The sequence below is a fragment of the Hydractinia symbiolongicarpus genome, chromosome 5, assembly GCF_029227915.1.
Source record: "Hydractinia symbiolongicarpus strain clone_291-10 chromosome 5, HSymV2.1, whole genome shotgun sequence".
Lineage (NCBI taxonomy): Eukaryota > Metazoa > Cnidaria > Hydrozoa > Anthoathecata > Hydractiniidae > Hydractinia > Hydractinia symbiolongicarpus.
In genome coordinates, this window is record NC_079879.1 from 30,204,905 (window position 1) to 30,224,389 (window position 19,485).

The 19,485-nt window shown below is 33.7% G+C and overlaps 2 protein-coding genes across 2 annotated transcripts; one reads left to right on the forward strand and one right to left on the reverse strand.

The window, feature by feature from the left end:
- Nucleotides 1-2,724: 2,724 nt before the first annotated feature.
- LOC130645841 (uncharacterized) lies at nucleotides 2,725-10,642 on the forward strand. The gene is made up of 12 exons (XM_057451950.1): nucleotides 2,725-2,922; nucleotides 5,680-5,935; nucleotides 6,107-6,170; nucleotides 7,072-7,197; nucleotides 7,352-7,401; nucleotides 7,471-7,563; nucleotides 7,667-7,867; nucleotides 7,962-8,040; nucleotides 8,152-8,226; nucleotides 9,572-9,658; nucleotides 9,729-9,813; nucleotides 10,439-10,642. The coding sequence occupies exons 1-12, from the start codon at nucleotides 2,739-2,741 to the stop codon at nucleotides 10,489-10,491; spliced, it is 1,353 nt and encodes a 450-aa protein (XP_057307933.1). The 5' UTR covers nucleotides 2,725-2,738; the 3' UTR covers nucleotides 10,492-10,642.
- A 1,704-nt stretch (nucleotides 10,643-12,346) lies between these two features.
- LOC130645842 (UDP-galactose translocator-like) lies at nucleotides 12,347-19,002 on the reverse strand. Its single transcript, XM_057451951.1, has 3 exons — nucleotides 18,818-19,002; nucleotides 14,869-15,063; nucleotides 12,347-14,487 (listed from the first exon to the last, which is right to left on the reverse strand). The coding sequence occupies exons 2-3, from the start codon at nucleotides 15,058-15,060 to the stop codon at nucleotides 13,669-13,671; spliced, it is 1,011 nt and encodes a 336-aa protein (XP_057307934.1). The 5' UTR covers nucleotides 15,061-15,063; nucleotides 18,818-19,002; the 3' UTR covers nucleotides 12,347-13,668.
- Between the last annotated feature and the right edge of the window lie 483 nt (nucleotides 19,003-19,485).

Consider the following 19,485-nt stretch of genomic DNA (forward strand, 5'->3'; position numbering starts at 1 on the left):
CAATTTCCCTATTATCTTTCAAAGGAAGTCATATCTAAAAAATTGTGACTTAGAGAACAAACCTAAATATCTATATCAATAATAACAATTAAAACTTCTACTGAAAGCATAAGGCACCGAAGCCTTTCAGGTTTTTTCATTGGAAATAAAAGGGAAAAGATCAACCTCGATCCCAGGACCTGTTCAACCTCGTTCCCGGCGTCTGTTTTCTCTTTTCTATAACCAGGACCGGCGATCGACGCCCAATGTCAGAAAAGATAGCAGATGCCCTGGGGACAAGGTTGAGGACCTGTTGTCTTTTTTTGACCTATTAATACGCGCATCGCTAATGAGAGAAAAAAGCCCTGGGGAAGAGGTTGGTGAAGGTATAAAAGAAGTGATGGAAACGCTAAACAACAAATAAAACATATCCAGACTTATATATGCATTTTATTCCATAGATCTTTTTGAGATAAACTTTTATTTCGAAAAGCTCTGGGACGAGAATGCTATTTTTAACACACCGCTTTTTTTCATCCGGAACAGGTTTTAAAAGGCTTCTTCTTAACGTTTTATCACCATAAAAACAACGACTGACTTAAAAAAACAGATGGTTGACGATAATGTAAAAATCTTGATTTGAAATGTCGACCGTAGTGCAGTAACGTTTGATAAATGTGGAATTTAACGTCCATATTCGAAAAGACAGTTAGCAGCTCATTATATTTCTATGACTTAAGACATTATATCTCGAAGTTTAGTAAATCACTTTGCGAGTTACGATTTGCCTGTTCCGAGTCGAGGTTAAGTAAATCACTAGTTACAAGTTAAGAGTTGCCCATCACGAGTTACAAGTTATTCAAACCACATCCTCGGGGCATCTTGTATCTTTTCTGAGACGGCGATACGAACATGGCGGAGGACGCTTGTTTGATATGAACCCTATTTGGCGCGGATGCGTCGCATACTTATTTTGCCTAACGAAAAACGTTGGCGGAGGAGCTGTAGCATGTAGCATGCAGTTTTTAAAAGGTGAAAAATTTAATAAAAAGCATCACTAAGTAATGACAGTGCAATACACCATAAAGCGATGCTGCTTTACGTTCGAATATAAAAAAACGCAAAACTGGCTCTGGAAACGAGATCTCAACCCCAGGGCTCTTCTACGCAAAACACCCAAGGCGAAGAGTGATTAACTGAACATGGCACATAATGAAATATGCCAACCAATGTTGTCCGGTCGAGCCATGTTGTCTGAAAAACAGCAACAACCCATATTGTCCGAGCTGACCCCATATTGTCGGATTAAGTAAAATACACTTTTTCGCATAATTTAGAAACTGTATCCTGTGTTAGATGCGAACTATTGAGACCCTCTATGAGACCTTTAAATGAAATTTACAAAAAAATACCAGTAGCATCCACATCTAAATTTTTTTCTGATAACACTACATAATATAAATAAACTCACTAGATAAAATATCGCTCAAGCTCATCCACATTGCGCCAAATTATTTGTTTACCCATATTGTCGAAAAAATGACCATGTTGTCTTTCTTATACAATTTAAAATATCAGACAACATGGATCGCGGGTGGTATAGAACAATGCATTTCTTCCGCTTTGCAACTACTTTTACTTTCGTTTATTTACATAACGGGATGATATAAAAGTTAGCTAAGAAGTTTGAGTATTTTTTTTAGAGATAATACTGTTAATGACTTAGTGCACGTTCTTGATGTCAACAAAGGTATAATTTGATCGCTGCCTACAACTAACCAGCTGCTACTCCTATTTTGTTTCTTTTATTTTTTTGCATGGTATAGTTTTGACAATTTAACCACACATTCCTATTCACCCTGAAAAACGTTCATTCATGGCACTTAGCTTTTTCCATTGTATTTGGTTTTGCAGCAGTAAGATTTAGTATATGGAAAATTACTTCTTTTCTCTTTCCCTTTTTGTTACAAGTCATTTACCACCTCCCTAATTCTTTTACTGTCCTAAAAATATTCATCAACAATGTGTGTAAATGAGAAATTGACACATGTATTATTATTTCCTTTTTTTGTGCAAACTTTCAAAACCTAAAATTCTACCAACGTTAATATAGACTTCTTGAATTTTACCCATTCTTAATAATTTGTGTTTGCAAGAATTTTGGAAAGGTCATTTTAGAAAAATAAATCTTTGTGAAACTAGTCGATAAGGCCTGTGAATAAACCCACTTAGGCAGGAGAACAATGGAAAAGAGAACTGTCCGTTGAGTTTCGACCTACCAAAAAAAAAATTTATATGTAAATGTATATGATCGTGTACTTTTGACGAACAGTTGAAGAGACATTGGGGTTTCAAGGTTTTTTAATGACGTCATCAACCCGTCCATTCCAAAACGGATTCAGGCACCCAAGTCCTGGAATCTTATGGTCCCAGGTTGTCCCTAGTTTCCTATACACAGTGAAACATAACTGATGTCACCAACTCTTTTCCAAGTTATTTGGCCTCAAAGTTATAACTGTGATGCAATGGCTTTACCAATCTTATTAAAAGGTTAACAAATTAGACATGTATTTTGCAGCCACATCAAAGTAAAATAAAATTATGTTGAACTATCTTCTTGGAGTAAGTATTTGTTGTTTGTGAAGTTATATTTTTGACATAATTTAAATCTAGTTCTTATGTAGTAAAATCTCAATTAAAATTTTCTAGTGCAACTTAATATGTTCATTATATATTATGTTTAGACATATATACACATAATGTCATTCCATACATACATTTTTTCAATTGTTTACTTTGGCCTTTGGGCAGCTCATGGCTCTGATATTCATCAAGTGTCTCTCAATGATGATCCCAGCCTATTTCCAGGACATTTAGAACCACTGGGTTCAAAGCAACCACAAGTGGAAATTGAGACTTTAACAGAATATCCAAGTGAAAAAGGTATGTTTTTCTTCGTATTTTAGCTTGGTTCAGGTTTAGCAGGTATGATTTTAAGTTTAAAGGGATCCTGAGGTAATTTTACAAGTCGGACTTACCTATAAGATTTTTATCAAAAATTCCCAATGACATGGTCACTTTTTTTCAAAAGTTCATGTAACCCCAGATATTGTTTTTTAAATATTTTCTTGCCGCCTTGATGGCTGCTTCGATCTTCTTGTTCGTTAAAAATTTCGGACTGGCTCCAGTCCTTTTTAGCGGCACGTGACCCTATTACGTAGTATATCAGTAGCGCTCCTAAATTAATGACTTTCACTCTTTATTATTAATGACTTTGATAGCCAAAAACAATTAATATATACTGTCAAAACGAACTTAAAAAAATTCAACGTACTTTCCACATCGATCTCTGTACAAATGATCTGGTTTTTTTTAAAAAATAATTCAACATGATATACTAGCCGTCTAAGCAATAAAACGAAAAAATAATATATTAGCAGCAGGTGTTTGCATAATTTCTTTTATTCCAAATCGACAAGAGTTTATTTTAACAAACAGGTTGTAAAAATTACTGATCTATAACCTGTCAACCTAGGTGGGGTATGATGCTCAAGTGAGTATTGCCAACCTTGTTTTCAACAATCTTTGGGGACGAGGTTGCCTAAGTTACTCAGTAAATGGATATATTTTTTATTAAAAAATATTAAAAAATCAATAAAAAAGAATACTACTTTAATTCATCCCATGATATAGAAAGAGCGAGAAATTACTGTCTGATTAAAGTTTGTTCTTATTATATCTTCCAATATGTAGCGCAAACATCAAAGTAGTCTAGTAAACTAAACTCATCATTTTTTCCTTTTGCGATAGCGCGCTAAAATAAGCAGGGTAACAAAAGCATGACAGACATCAGCGCGAGAGCAGAAAAGAGAGACAGGTGTCCTGTCTAACATCAATACTGCTCTGCACCTCCATGATTAGACCTTTTAAAAGCATATATACATCATACATTAATGTTCAACGAAACTAAATAAAAAATATTTTTTTATCGGAGAAAAGCAAAGAAAAATAAGAATAGTTAATTGCGTAAATATAAAGTTCAACGCAGAAAAAATGGCATTTTTTTAAATATATATTAGTGTTTTCTGCAATGATTTAATCAAACTACACTGGTGACAAACTGTTTTTAATGATGCAGTTTTAGCGCAAAATAACTGTTTTTTTTGCTAAGAGTTTGTTGTTAGTGCATTGCCGTAGGAGGCTACTGAACTATGCTCTGGAAAAACAAATACTTTTTTCGTTGTTATATCTTCAGCTATCTTTTACACTTTTACTCTGATCGCACAAGGCCTAGGGACTTTCTATGTGCGATTTTAACATGTCAAATAATTGCTGATGCGAAGGTACATGTTTTGAAAATATGTTGGTAATTACCTCGGAAAATGCCAAGTGCTGTCTCAAATTACAAAGGTTGTAACTGCCCTAATCCTATTCTTCGTGCTGGAGAGGGAGGGGTGATGCAGCCCCTCTCTCTTCCCTCTTCAACTTTTTCCATAACTTTTTATGGGCGTATAGTCACACCTTGGTAATTTGTTACTTATATTTGCCTTCCAAAATATATCATTTTGAAATAAAAACCATACACAAATGTGTAACATGTTGAATAATCAGTAACTTTCACAACCTGAGTCTCAAATAAAAGTCCTTTGAAATAAAAATCATGCGCATTTTATTTTTTCTTTGATTGCTCAGCTATGTGAGAACATATGCAGAATTATTTCTATTTTTTTAAAAAATAATCGTTGGTAAAGAACTTTATGCAGAATTCTTTTAATTTTTTTTTTAAAAAAATAATTGTTTGTAGAGAGTTTCCGTTTCATTTTGCTGCGCGAAAGTTTATATATGTTCTGGCTATACAGTCAGTAATAATACGTAACAGGGTCATGTGCCACTTAAAAAGACTGGAGCTAGAATAAAAATTTTTAACAAAGAAGAAGGTAGAAGATAACCAAGATGGCGGTTGAGCGTCAAGAAAAATAAATATTTAAAAAGCTATATCTCGAGTTACATGAAGTTTTAAGAAAAAGTAAATATATCATTTAGAATTTCTCATGCAAATCTTTCAGATGAGTACCTCGGGATCCTTTTAATACTTATGAATGTACACAATATATATAAATTGAAGAAAATGATTATACTCTAAAACCTTTTTTTCGAAACTTATATATATCATCAGAAAGTTTCAGCCAAATGAAGTGTGTTTATATGCACAAAATCTATTAAAGTGTGACTAAACTTTTTTACATCTTTAAAATGAATATAAATATAAATTATGTCGGTTTACACTCCTTTTTTATTTCCTAATTATTGACTGATAGTCCAGAATTTTAGTATATCTGTCTGAAATATTTTTTGCTGAAGTTTTGCTGGTATTGAAGTTATTGAATACCTAAAACTTTACTTTAAAATCATTTATTCTGGCATGTATTTCTATCTAAGTAATTTCTTTTTATCAGCACATTTTGAAAATAGATTGACGTATGTTTGTCAGGACAGTTACTTATTAGTTCGTGTTTTTCCCTTAAAGTGTTGAATGGCTGGTTTTGTTTTTGTGTTTCTGAAATTTTGGCCCAAAAACCTCCTAAAAGCTTCTAAATTGTTAACTGTTAAACTCCCCTAAATCCGTAATCTGAACCGAGATTTTATACAACAAGCTGGGTGATATTTTCAATGACTTACACGTGGAATGTTATATTTTAGATTTCTTTGAGCATTATATTACACCAGGGCGACCATTTTTGTTAAAAAATGGAGCCAAAAAACAAGAAGCATTTAAAAAATGGACAGATGAATATATGAAAAGCTTTCCTGCTGCTGAAAAAGAATTAGTACAGGTGGAACCAAACTTGAAAGAAATCAGGGAATCACCAGGCTTTGAAATCTCGCTAAAAGAATTTATAGAACGATACAAAAAAGAATCAGTTTATATGGTTAATAAAGTGCCATCGTTTTTAATGTAAGTATATGAATTACTGATTTTGGATAATGATTAAGTCGTGAGAAGATAATTTCCAAGTAGTTTTTTTGTTAGCTTTTACAAACTTATGTGTTTGAATCTGTAAGGAGGTTTATATATTTTTCTTTACTGTTATTAATTTTATTTATAACTTGTTTTTTTTTACTTCAGGAAAGATGTGTTAATGCCAGCACCACTCAGATGCAACAGTACTCGTAACTTGATGTTAGACCATGTATGTTTTAAAAATATTGCCACTTCTCTGTTCAGTTTCATTTCATTCTCAACAGAGAATGCTTCACCCCAATCAGACCTCTGATCATGACGGGCGAGTATAATGCGTGTAAGTCATAATGAAAGAGAACTACTTTGTTCATCACTAACATACTACCTGGCAGTGAGCGGGATTCGATCCGCGGTCCCATAACTGGGAGCCGCAGACGAACACACCACACTACGTGCGGCAATATGTTAGTGATGAACTCAGATAGTTTATCCGGATGGTGTGTATACATAGGTGAATATTTATCATAGCACATCCGTATTTCATTTTCAACAGAGAATGCTTCACCCCGATCAGACCTCTGATCATGACGGGCGAGTATAATGCGTGTAAGTCATAATGAAAGAGAACTACTTTGTTCATCACTAACATACTGCCTGGCAGTGAGCGGGATTCGATCCGCGGTCCCCATAATATGTTAGTGATGAACTCAGATAGTTTATCCGGATGGTTGTATACATAGGTGAATATTTATCATAGCACACCCGTATTTCATTCTCAACAGAGAATATTTTTGTTCATGCTGAAGATTTACTAGTTTTAATAGAAAACAAAACCTTTTGCAAGATTTTCTTCGGAAAATAATTTTTTCCTTAAGATATTTGTTGACTTAGCCCAAATGCAGATTTAAGGTCCTGATAAAAAGATTCTCTTGTCCTCCCAAAAATTAAATGTGGTGAAAAATGCGAACATGTAATTTACATTGACAAGTTTATTTATCATTAGAGTCAACAGTACTTACTAATAACGATTGTCTATTTGACTTGCTTTTGCAACCTTGGAGGAAGAAATACAGTATTCTTTTCTCCAAGGTGCAACACACTTTCACGTAAATTTTTAACATATGATGTAGGTGACATGGATGAGCAGTGGGGGTACCAAATCAGTTTTACACGGTGACGATTTGGATAATATCAATTGTCTCTTCAGAGGTACTAAAGAGCTGTTACTTATTGATCCGAAAAAATTTGGGAAAAAGGTATATCAAAATGATTGTATTTTTTATAAAAGAGGAAAATATCAGTTGTATAAATCCTAAGTTCTCGTTTTTCCAAAGTATAGCAAGTGTTATTTTTTATCATTTTCGTTTATCAGTAAGAAATTGTGAATTCAGATTGTCTTTTTAATATTAGGTTCCAATTGACAGACCAAGAGGTGGATACTCTTCCTTAGATGTTGACAAGTAAGTTGACAGTTACTGATGTGGAACATTGCGAAAAAACATGGAAATATGTTGAAACTTATTTTTTAGAGTCAATTTTACAAAGTTCCCTGGCATGAGAGAAGTAGAATATGTGCATTGTAAAATGGAAGAAGGAGATTGTCTGTTTATTCCATTCAGATGGTAATTGTTTTTTGCAATATCTCTTTAGTTGACAAACATTAGCTTTCCTGGGTCACAAACCTTGTGTTTTCATATTTGTTTACATCTAATGAGCTTTTTTTAGGTTTCATCAAGTGAACTCTGCGGCGAACGAAAACAAACAAAATATCGCAGTGAACATTTGGTTCAAACATCAAGCAAACCATAAACCTGAATTTTGTAATGTTTCTGACGAGGACGCTTCGTTAGATAAATGGGAGTTTCCTGGAATGGAAAGTCTTACAGGTGACGGTGGAGAAGAAGGAGAAAATCCATTTCCTCTTATGTAAGTTTGTGGGGAAAAACATTTTAAAGTTTCTATTCTTGTTTTTTATGTTAACGACTTGTCATTTAGACTTATATCTTTTGATGTGTTTCAGATCATTGTTTGAGTACATTCTTTCGAAAACAAAATACGAACGTGCAAGTTGGAAAACATTCCAGTCGTTATTACAAAAGGTATGAGCAGAATTAACAGCACAATTTGTCATTAAAGCGCTAATTTTTGTTGGAAGGGTTTGCTTAATTAAAAGAATTTATTGTCGAGGTAATGATAACTTTTGTTTTTAGGTACCTGGAATAATCGTCGAAGAAGTGATTGATCATTTGACCATGACAGAGGAATTTAATGCACTAGCTAGAGAAGTACATGCTTATCTTAGATATTATTTTATATTGTTTCTTTTGTTTTATCTTGTTCCTTCATTCTATCATCCATTTTCGTTCGCATTTAGTTACACGCGATAGCGAGAATTGTCCGTCCGTCCGTTCAATCTTTTCTTTGGATCCGCTTATTAATTTTTTCTGATTTTTTTGCACAAAGTTACTTATTAATAAATGCCTGACAATTTGGGTTTTTTAAAAAAATCGTAATAGCGCCATTTTAGGTAAAAAAAATAATAAATTTGGCCCCAAAATACGGTTTCCTCACGTGTTTCTTGAAAAGGTACCATTACATTTTTCTATAAATCTCTTTAATAATAGCCGTATTTTGTCTGTCTGTCCGCGAAAACCGCGTCCTGTTACAGAAACACGAAATGCGATATATAAAGGACGGGCGACCCCGTGGATTTTCCACGGGTTAACGACTAGTCTATATTATAATGCCCGTATACGTCTGTCTGTCTGTCACGCAAAATGGTAGCTTAGCTGCGCAAGTAGCGAAACGCACGTGGTGCTGTATAAAAAGGACGGGCGAACCCGTGGATTTTTTCCACGGGCTAACGCCTAGTAGACTAGTAGACTAAAATGTTAGAATAGATCATTATCTACAAATTTCATTTGGTCCCGCATGCAGCAAAACTCTGGTTTCAAAATTAGCTAAAAATATGGTTTTCACATTTCAAATTTATTTGTTACTTTTTTACCTTAAGTGGATAAATTTTGGCGAGTATTTAATTTGGCGAATGACCAAAAAAAATATTTGGCGGGGATTTAATTTGGCGAATAATAAATTTTATAAAATTTGGCTAGGATTCAAATTAGCGAGGATTTAATTTGGCAAATACCAAAAAATGTTTATTTTGGCGGGGATTTATTTTGGCAAATAACACAAAGAAATGAATTTTATTTATAAAAACTTGTGAATATAAAAAAAAATCTTTTTTTTCTTAATTAAAAAAACGTATTTGTTTTAACATTTGACGGAGATTTAATTTGGCGAACGGTAAATTATATTAAATTTGACGAGTATTTAAATTGGCGAATAGTCAGTTATCAAAATTCGCCAAAGTCGCCAAAATTAATCCTCGTCAAAATTTATCCACTTAAGGTATAACCTGAGAACAGTACATTATTTACAAAAAAAATTTTCTGTTCATTAGAAAAACTCTGCTACGCCTTAACTACTACCCTAAATTTACTGTAATAAGGTTTCATGTTTGTCTAAAAATTTCATAGTTTCATTGTTCATTTCCGTGTTTGATATTCGCGTGTGACTGTAAGTTGTAAATTTACTACTGCATTCATTCTTTGATTCTGTCACTTTCAGATTTTTGAAGCTTTGAATGCAGACGGGGATAAATATTTGAAGTCAGAAGATTTCCAACTTTTAGCTAAAGACCAACACAAAGAACACGTAAGACTCGTATGTGCCTACATGCTCCATCATTTTCTGTCAGAAATTGTATTATTAGGATTTTTGTTAGGAATTAGAAAGATGGCTGAATTCACAGTTGGATAAGATGCAGGATATTTTAACTAAACAGCTGGATGAAGTTGGATTAAAAGAGGGTAGGTTTTTTGTTTTGCTATTTTTTTTATCCAAGCAAATTTGTTAACTATCATTTTTTGTTATCTTTTAATTATTACAAGCTCGTGAGCTTGTATTAAAACGCAAATGTGTCCCACAAGAATGGAAATTTTTGCCTCTCTGAACACCGAAATGGGAGTAGTCGTGTGTTCAAATCTCATCTTGGTAATTATTTTTACTTTTTTTTTTTGCTGTTATATAAGATAAGTGTTCAAAATCATTTTTTAACTAACTGGTAAAGTAAAAGTGTCTCCATCAAAGTTTACAAAAGTGAATGTAGGCAGACTTAAGGTCTCCCAAATGCCTGGAAAGTAGTCTGCAAAATTTCCACAACATTACGTAAGAGAGAAACGAAGACTTATGAACCATCAACTTTCTGCATTCCTCTTCTGGACTTCACATTCGAGGAGTTTTCCGTTCAAAAAGATATCACAAATCAATTTTGAAAAAATAACTGCATAGTGCGTAACAAATATTATAGCCTATCTGAATAGCATAATATGTCGTGTCTAACTTCGTAACAGAAATCACAATCTGATTGACAGCTTTTTGTAAACTTTACTCGCGAGGTTGTTTACGTATAACATACGTCTTGTTGTTATTTAGAAACAATCGAAGCGGGACAGACAATTATCAAAGAAGTGAAAACAGAACTCTGAACTAGATGTTAAAAAAATGGAAATATTGGGTGAAGTTTTTAGGATGCTGCTTCGAATATGATATTTATAGATTTTGTTACGATAATTTTGTAATCAGTTGTTGATGTTGTTGTCATAGTTTCTGTCAGAAAATAAGGTACTGGTCGTCTTACATTTTGCAGGATTCGCAAGACTATTAACTGTTCATTTTGAGCACTACGTTTCTAGGAAAATCAAATCAAACGTTATTTAAATCATTTGTATTATTTGAATGTCATTATTTGTTAAGTATTTACGGTACATTTTGGGAGCGCGCAAAAAGTTATAAGCATCGAAACGTCGTTTTATTACATAGCGGCCATATTTCACCGAATGAGCATGAAGTAGCATGAAATGAATCTCGCAATGCGTTCATATTTAAAGTCACTATACAAAAAAGGTATATCGAATTCTTTTTTAGCGACAAAAGAATTTGCAGAAAAATTAAAGGAAGGTCAGGTTACAACAACAACACAACATTGATATTTTGCGCTGGAAATTCATCGCGCTAGCTGAAATTGTCGTGAATAATGTACAAGTACAACTAATGCAAGTAGAGTTCACAACAAGAGCGTCAACGTAATGATCATTCCACACAGGCTGGCTGGTGGTTCATATGTGTGGAACTGAAAACTAGCTATATTGAGAATGATTAAATACTAACACAGTAAATTTTGCTAAAAGAGAGAGCCAAATAATGTTTTTGGTAGATATATATATATAGCTCTTAATATCTGCTATAACTTCAGTCACGACATAATCAAACGCGAGCATAATTTGATGCTTCGTATTTTCACCGCCATGTTTGTTTACATTTAAATGCTAAATGCAATCTTTTTGAGGAAAAACATAAATCTCTAATAATAGACCAATCAAAATCCATCACATGACCTTGCGGGTCCAACTTTACATCTTTTGAGTTCATCCCAAATAGCTCCGTGGCCGAGAATAACCTGAACTTTTTTAACGTTAAGCTAAGGGTTACCCCCTTGGATATAATACTTTTCTACTTCCTATGGGATGCTAAATTGAATAGAGAATTCGTTGGAAAATTGTATGTTTTCTCAAAAATAAATAGCACTTGACCTTTCCGCGACCTACCGTCAATTTAAGCGCATAGCAATACCCATAGCAACCATTTCCGCCGCTTTTAAGTAGCTTTCCAATATTTTATCCCCAATTAACTTCTTTCAGGGTACCAGGTACCAGGGCTATTAGCATACAATTTTCGGAAAAGGGATACTAAATTCAATTAACCCAGAAGTTGCTACAAAGCGCACCGTGTGCTCTGAAAAGCGAACTCATCTCGAGTTAGGTGCTCAGGCGTGTAGGTGCAGAAATGTCCAATTCACAGCGTGAGAGCTCTCGTAACTTCACAGCTCATAAAACTCGACATAAAATAAAAATTAAAAGCCTTTTTCTCGGTTTTTCGGTGCTGGCTAAAATTTCTCCAGATCCAAGCGGTTATAACTTTTCTTCACGTTTGCTCATCAGCACGACCTACAAAATGAGTGACTTCGATTTTTCATTTTGCAGCTAGAGCCATAGAGGTACGAAACGCACATCAGGGCATTGGCCTGTTAAAATCAACGCTAAATTTATAAAAGCTATGATCCGCCATAATATATGCCTATCACAAATTCAACTCATCGCCAATTAAAATTTCCCCCGCATAAATAACTATGGTCTATGGGGACTTGACCTAGCCAATGTTCAAGTTAGCGGGGGTTCGACATATCATGTGTTTTTTGTGAAGAAGTAACAGAAGTGTCAAGGTGAATTCACTGGAACTTCGGGTTATTGGGTATTTCAGTTATCGGGATTAATCGGCAAAACATAGAAAAAATAATTTCTTTACTGAATAATCGCTTTCACTCACAATACATAAATACAACGTTAATACTTTATCGTTCACACTGTAAGTTTATTTTTTAAACAAAGATAAATACAGTAACTGTATATATTCTACGACTGAATATGTTAAAAGTATGTAAAAATATATATGATGAGATTTGTGAATGATTTTTTAAAAAAGATGGCGATTGATTAAAAAAAATTTAAAAAATTGAACTGCGAAAGTATAACTCTATTAAATGGACCATTACAGTACAATTAACCCTACCTTACCCTAGGCTTAGAAAGAACACTGCATTCCTGAATTAGAGTTTTCCAAGCATCCATTTATTTATTTATATACGGGAGGGTTCTGTTTTACTCAATACAGGGTAGTATGCACGACTTTCGAGAAAACAAAATGCTATTTCCTATCGGACGATTTATTTATGGCTAACACTGCAAAAAAATTATTTATGCACTCTGACATTATATTAATTTCGATGTGCAACCCAGCACAAATAATGAGCACATGGTTAAAAATATAAAAAACACAAAACAACACTAACAACTAAATATAAATAAATAAATAACAACTCATCTGATCACAGAAACTGAACCAAAAACTGATTTTAAAAATCTATTGAGTTAAAAAATGTCACTGAACTAGGTTTTGTCTGAAGTTTGTAACACTTCAATTTTTAAAAATATATAAATTGTAGGGAAATTCTTGAGTAACGAATACGGCACACAAAAAATGATTTGACCCTTTAGAAAACTGATATGAAACGCCTATCAAAATGCCTAAAAAGCAACAGGCTCGGATAAATGCTTGAATCAATCGTGAAATGTTAACCACAAGCGTTTCTTTCGCTTATGTTGATTCTATTTTTAGGACTGTTGTTACATCTTTGTATATAAGGACAGTGAGGCAATAGCTAGGTTGAAAACAACAACAACAAAAAATTGGAAAATCTCTTTTAAAAAGCAGGAGTTTTTACATAACTTTTGCTTAGATTTTGCATTGCAAAATTTGTAATAAAAAGTATTCTAAAATAATTAAAAAATGCCTGAGCCTCAAGCAAAATTTGAAAAACAGAGTAAGGCTAATTTAAGAAAAAAAATTATTTCCAAAAGAGGTGCATGAACTGGTTAACCGATTCTTACCATTGCACTTGACACTGTATCTTAGAACCTAAATTAAAATAACCCCCTTTTTTTAAATTACTACCTATTTTACTCAGAGTTCCCAAGATTGCCGTTATTTGGCAAAAATTTTTATATTACTTTTCTTTGTTGCAAAAATTATTTGATTTACTTTGCGATCTACTTTTGTGGCCTACCGTAAAAAAAGATTGCTGTCATTACAAGCAATGTTCCTAGACAGAACTGCAAACTAAGAACAAAGTTGAACACATAAATCGACACAATACAAGATACAATAATAGCAATAGATGTTGCAAATCCTTTCAAAATGTTATCAGCATATTTCACAACAACTGCTACTAGTAATCCACCAAAAGCTTGCATAAATATTACAAACCAAACTAAGTTGCTGTAACCATATAACACCCCCTTTTCTCTGATTTTAGCACCGTCATTAAACATCATTCCTATTATTCCCAAAAGTGTTCCAAACATACCAAGTTGGATGTTACGTAACCAAATGCTCCCTCCTTGACCACTTCCAGTTCCTTTTAAGATCTTCTCAAAATAAACGCCAGCAAAACCAGAACAAACACTAGACACAAGTACTGCTAGAAACCCAATCATTGGATTTTGTGTGTCATCAGGATTTTTGGCTTTTAACTGGCTTGGTTGTAACTGCACAAGTGCAATGCCCGAGAAAAGCAGAAACAAGGAAAACCATTGCATTTTGCTCAATGTTTTGTTCAACATAAACACAGAAAAAATTGCAGTGGTCAGAACCTTTAACTGGTACGTTACTTGGAAGGTTGCTGCATCAAGATTGGATATTGCTACAAACTGAAGATTATTTTGAATAACATATATAAATGAAGGAACTGCAACTTTAATGGTTGCCATAGGATCAGCAAAAATATTTTGATGAAGATATCTAAACCAGCTTGGAACATCTTTTATCTCCAAAAATGTCAGAAACAAGCAGGCTACCAATTTAAATAACTAGAAACAAAAGAAAAGCTAAAATACTGACAGGTGTGCCAAAATGGTAATGCAAGTGCACAAAACTTTAGAAAGAACAGGGAGAGGTATAATCATAACTTTCCCAACAACTATATAGCAATAAATAAAGGTAAAGGAAGTAAAAGTGTAGAAAAAAAACCATTCCCTGGCTGCTAATTGCTTCACTCGTATAGGTGCTAAATCTTAACCAAATGCAAAAAATATATTCTAACTTCAAGAGTAAAAGATGACTCCACTTAGGAATAAAGTTTGAAATGAACTGGTCTACAGCTTACTGCCTGCAATTTTTTGCCTGTTAGTCAATTTCTAGGAATATAAATATGTATCAAATATTAAGCGTACAAAACAGAAATAGCTTACCTCTGCAAAGACAACAGCTGTACTTGATATATACATGTCACCTGTCAATGTACGAGAATATCGTATGGTCAAAATTAATCCAGCATTTTGCAACACCAGAATGGCCAAACTTGCATATTTTAAATTACTGTTTGTTGTTGGCTTTTTAGCACCCATTCCCTCTTCTACAGATATCGAAACTTTTTCTGTCATAACCTAAATACAATTTATATAGCTATCTTAGACTTTGCTTTGTTTCATTGATATACTCTTGTAAGACATGCCTAACATTTGTTTCATCCGATAGATAATTCTGATATTTATTGCACATTGTTGCTGTCTCATGTGGTGTATGTATCGATTGAACTGAATTCCCAAGAGGGGGCGGGTTCTTTCGCCTCCCTGTTGGGTATTATACATCCCAACATCATTTCCTGTTATAAACTTTTAAACTGTTGTTTTATTTATTTATTTTAGCAACTGGCTAGTTCTGCTTTTAGTGTTTTTGAGTTTTACTGACTCTGCCTTTCCTCCTCTCGTTTGTTGTTTAAGGAAGGGGAAAGCCTATAGAGTCTGTTAAATAAACTTTTGTATATACTATAGTTTTTTGTTTTATGTCATTTTTGTTTTCTCTCTATATTTATGATAAACTATCTGTGTGGAATATGTGGGAAGTCTGTAAACTGTAATCAAAAGGCAATTCAGTGTGATATTTGTGATTTCTGGATTCATATTAAATGTAATGGTCTCAACGTCAAGGATTATGAATCTCTTCAAAATTCTACCCAGAAATGGTTTTGCTGTAAATGTAATAATGAAATCTCTCCTTTGGCATAAACGCTCCCCCTCTAGTCTACGACAAGTCACTTTCTTCCCTTGAAATCAAAACATTTCTTACAAAGCTTAATACTCTTAAAATCAATGACATCCCTGAAATCATGGGTGGTGTCAACTGCAAATATTATGATCCAAATGAATTCACTGACCTTCAAATTACTTCTCATAAATTCTCCCTTTTCCATATGAATATTGCATCTCTTTCAAAACATCTTGATGAATTGAAGGTTCTATTACAACAACTTGTGCATGACTTCAGTATTATTGGTATCACTGAAACTAAATTCCAGATTAATGTCCCTCCTATTAATTGTGATCTACCTGGTTACTCCTTTACACACACGCCTACTAAAGGTGAAAAAGGTGGTGCTCTGTTGTATGTTTCTAATCACTTGCAATTTATTGAACGTCTTGATCTTGATACACTAATATTACCTCCCAGTTTAATTTAATGCCTCATATAATTTTGCCCACAAGAGTCACTGAATCTACCAGCACAATTATAGATAATATTTATTTTAACTCTGCCAAGTGGGATACTTTGTCTGGTAATATTATTAATTCAATATCTGATCATTTCCCCCAGTTCTTGGTGTTAAGAGATTTGTCTGCTATCAATCCGGCTCATGTATCTAATGATATTTATGCTCGTAACTGGAAAAAATTCAGTCATGATGCCTTTCGCATTGAACTACAATATACGGATTGGGATGCTATACTTCAACCAAGCACAGATGATCCCAATGTATCATTTGATAATTTTTACAACAGTTTTAACAGTCTTTTGGATAAATACGCTCCATTAAAAACGACTTGTAATAAAAAAAGTAGAAAAAAATCCAATCTTTGGATTACTAATGGTATCCTTACCTCTATTACTAAAAGAGACCTTCTTCATAAACGTTTGTTAAGAGAAAAAGATCCATATTTTAAGTCTCTCTTGTTAGAGCGTTTCAAAAAGTACCGCAATAAAATTGTAACTCTGTGTAGATTGAGCAAGAGTAATTTTTTCAATAAATATTTTAGTGATAACCAAAAAAATATTGGCAACATTTGGAAAGGTGTTAAAAATATAATTTCTGTTCGTTCTTCTGCTTCTGTTTCTCCAACCTGTATGAACATTGATAACTTACTTGTCACTGATCCAGTGACAATTGCTAGCTCTTTTAATAATTATTTTTCATCAATTGCTGAAAATATAAGAATGGGCATCGCATTCACATCAAAACATTTCTCTTCCTTCTTAAAAGATTCTGTTCCTAATTCAATGTTTCTTTCACCAACTGATGATATTGAAGTTCTCCATTGTATTTCTTCCTTGGACCTTGGTAAATCTTCTGGGCCATTTAGCATTCCTGCCCAAATTTTTTCTACTGTTAAAACTGAATTATCCGTTCCACTCTCTAAACTTATAAATTTGTCTTTTACTTCAGGCATTTTTCCTTTTAATTTAAAAACTGCCAGGGTTATCCCTATTCATAAAAAAGGATCCAAATTGGAACTTACAAATTATCGACCTATATCCTTACTTTCAAACATTGATAAAATATTTGAAAAACTTATATATAAACAGGTGTATGGGTTTCTTGAAGCTAACAATGTCCTGTATAAGCAACAATTTGGTTTCAGAAAAAATTACTCAACCTGTCAATCACTAATGAATATCTCTCAAAAAATTATGGATGCTCTTGATAAAGGAAATTATGCATGTGGAGTGTTTATTGATCTCCAGAAGGCTTTTGATACTGTTGATCATGAAATTCTGCTTACAAAGCTTCATCATTTGTGAATTCAAGGTAATGCTCTCTCTTTATTTAGGTCCTACTTAATAGGTCGTCAACAATTTGTGTCTTTAAATGGAGCTAGATCAGCAAATAATCTTACCAGACATGGTGTCACTCAAGGCTCTGTTTTAGGACCACTTTTATTTTTAATTTATATAAACGACTTGAATTGTGCAATTAACTATTCATGGTACACCACTTTGCTGATGATACAAACCTCCTGCATTTCAGTGACTCTTTGAAACAACTGGCCAAACAAATGAATTTAGACCTCAAGCTCTGCCATTGGCTGAATGCTAATAAGATTTCTCTTAATGCTAGCAAGACAGAATACATTATATTTAAACATGCACATAAACCTCTTAATTATGATTTTAGGCTTCTCATCAATGGTAAAAGGCTTATGCCTAGTGATTCTATTAAATATCTTGGTGTTCTATTAGATTCTGATTTAAGCTGGAAGACTCAGATCAATAATACTGTTGCCAAGCTCAAGAGGGCTAATGGAGCTTTAGCTAAACTTCGTCATTTTGTGTCTCAAAATGTCCTTATCCTAGTCTACTATGCCATTTTTCATTCCCACCTGCAATATTGTAATCAAATTTGGGGTCAACCAAATAGTCTTGATGTTAATCGTATTGCTGTTTTACAAAATTTTGCTATCAGACTAATGACTTTTGAATCTCGAAGAGCATCATCTAGTATCATCTATGGCAACCTGGAAATCCTCAAATTCAATGATATTGTCCAGTGTCAGAACATTCTGTTTTTGCATAAGCTCTTTCATGATAAAATGCCTGCTACTATCCAGAATACTTTTGCGGTCGACTTCAACCATGCCCAGAGCACTTGGCAGAAAAGGCTGGCTTGATCAATCTTCCTACTGTCAATACCGTTTGTTTTGGTAAAAATTCTATTAGATTTAACACCATTAAATCCTGGAATAAGATACAGACATCAATGACTAAAAAATTTGTTTCCATAGATTACTTTGGTCTGAAAAGTGATCTAAAGAAGTATTTTATTGCCTCTTATTAATTTGTAACAAATTTTCCCTTTGTTCTCACACGGTTCATTTATCTGGCGATTATAATGTTCGTGCCGTCTTGTGTGTCCTGTGTACTCGTCCAAGGGTGGCCTTATCCTCGTCTTAGCTTCTGCTATTAGGTAAGGTCTCCCTTCAAAAATAGTCTGTTTGTTTTTTCTCTTCATATTAAAATTTATTTAATTATTTGAACTGTACAGCTATTTTTGATTAATAAAATTATCTTATCTTATCTTAAAAAGTCAATGTTGTTATATTAACTCAGAACTATTAGAGAATTAGTGCAGAATGTACGAGAACTTACGAATTTTCTTCTAAAAAAATGTTAATGTTATTTCTACTTCACGAGGGTTAGTAATATTTCAGGTTATAGACAAGTTTAGCCAGACGAATTTGATCTGATTTTCGACTTTTGCCACCTCTACTCTTTTGTGGACACGTCAAACACCATTTTGCGTAAAACAAAACACTAGCCAAGGGTACAGTTCTATTGAGTAAACTAGCCTAGGCGCGAAATAATACTCGTCCTGCTGATCGGGATCAACCTCGTTCCCAGGGCCTGTTATCTCTTTTCTAACTCGGCGCATCTAGGCTTCTGCCCCTTTAAACAGTCGTTCTAAGAAAGATGTTGTTGAAGATGATGGCCCTGCGAGACGAATATGTTCGTATTATTGCCGACGTTGGATCGGGTCGAATGTACGGCGTGTGTGTGTTGCGCACGAAGAGCTTTCTGGATTTTTAATACTCTTTTTTTTATAAAGTATAGGTTGCCCGCATGTTTAATGACGGCAAAAAAAGCCCAGAGAGCAGCTCAGTCATAAGAGACCCTAGAACAATAATAGCTAGTTCAAGGTAAAAAAAATCAAAAGAAAAAAGTTCTGCGGCACTCCAAAGGAACTTTTTTGTGGAGATTACTTCTTTCTCATAAAAGTGACACACTGAGAGAGCTTTTGCGAGTGCAACACTTCTGCA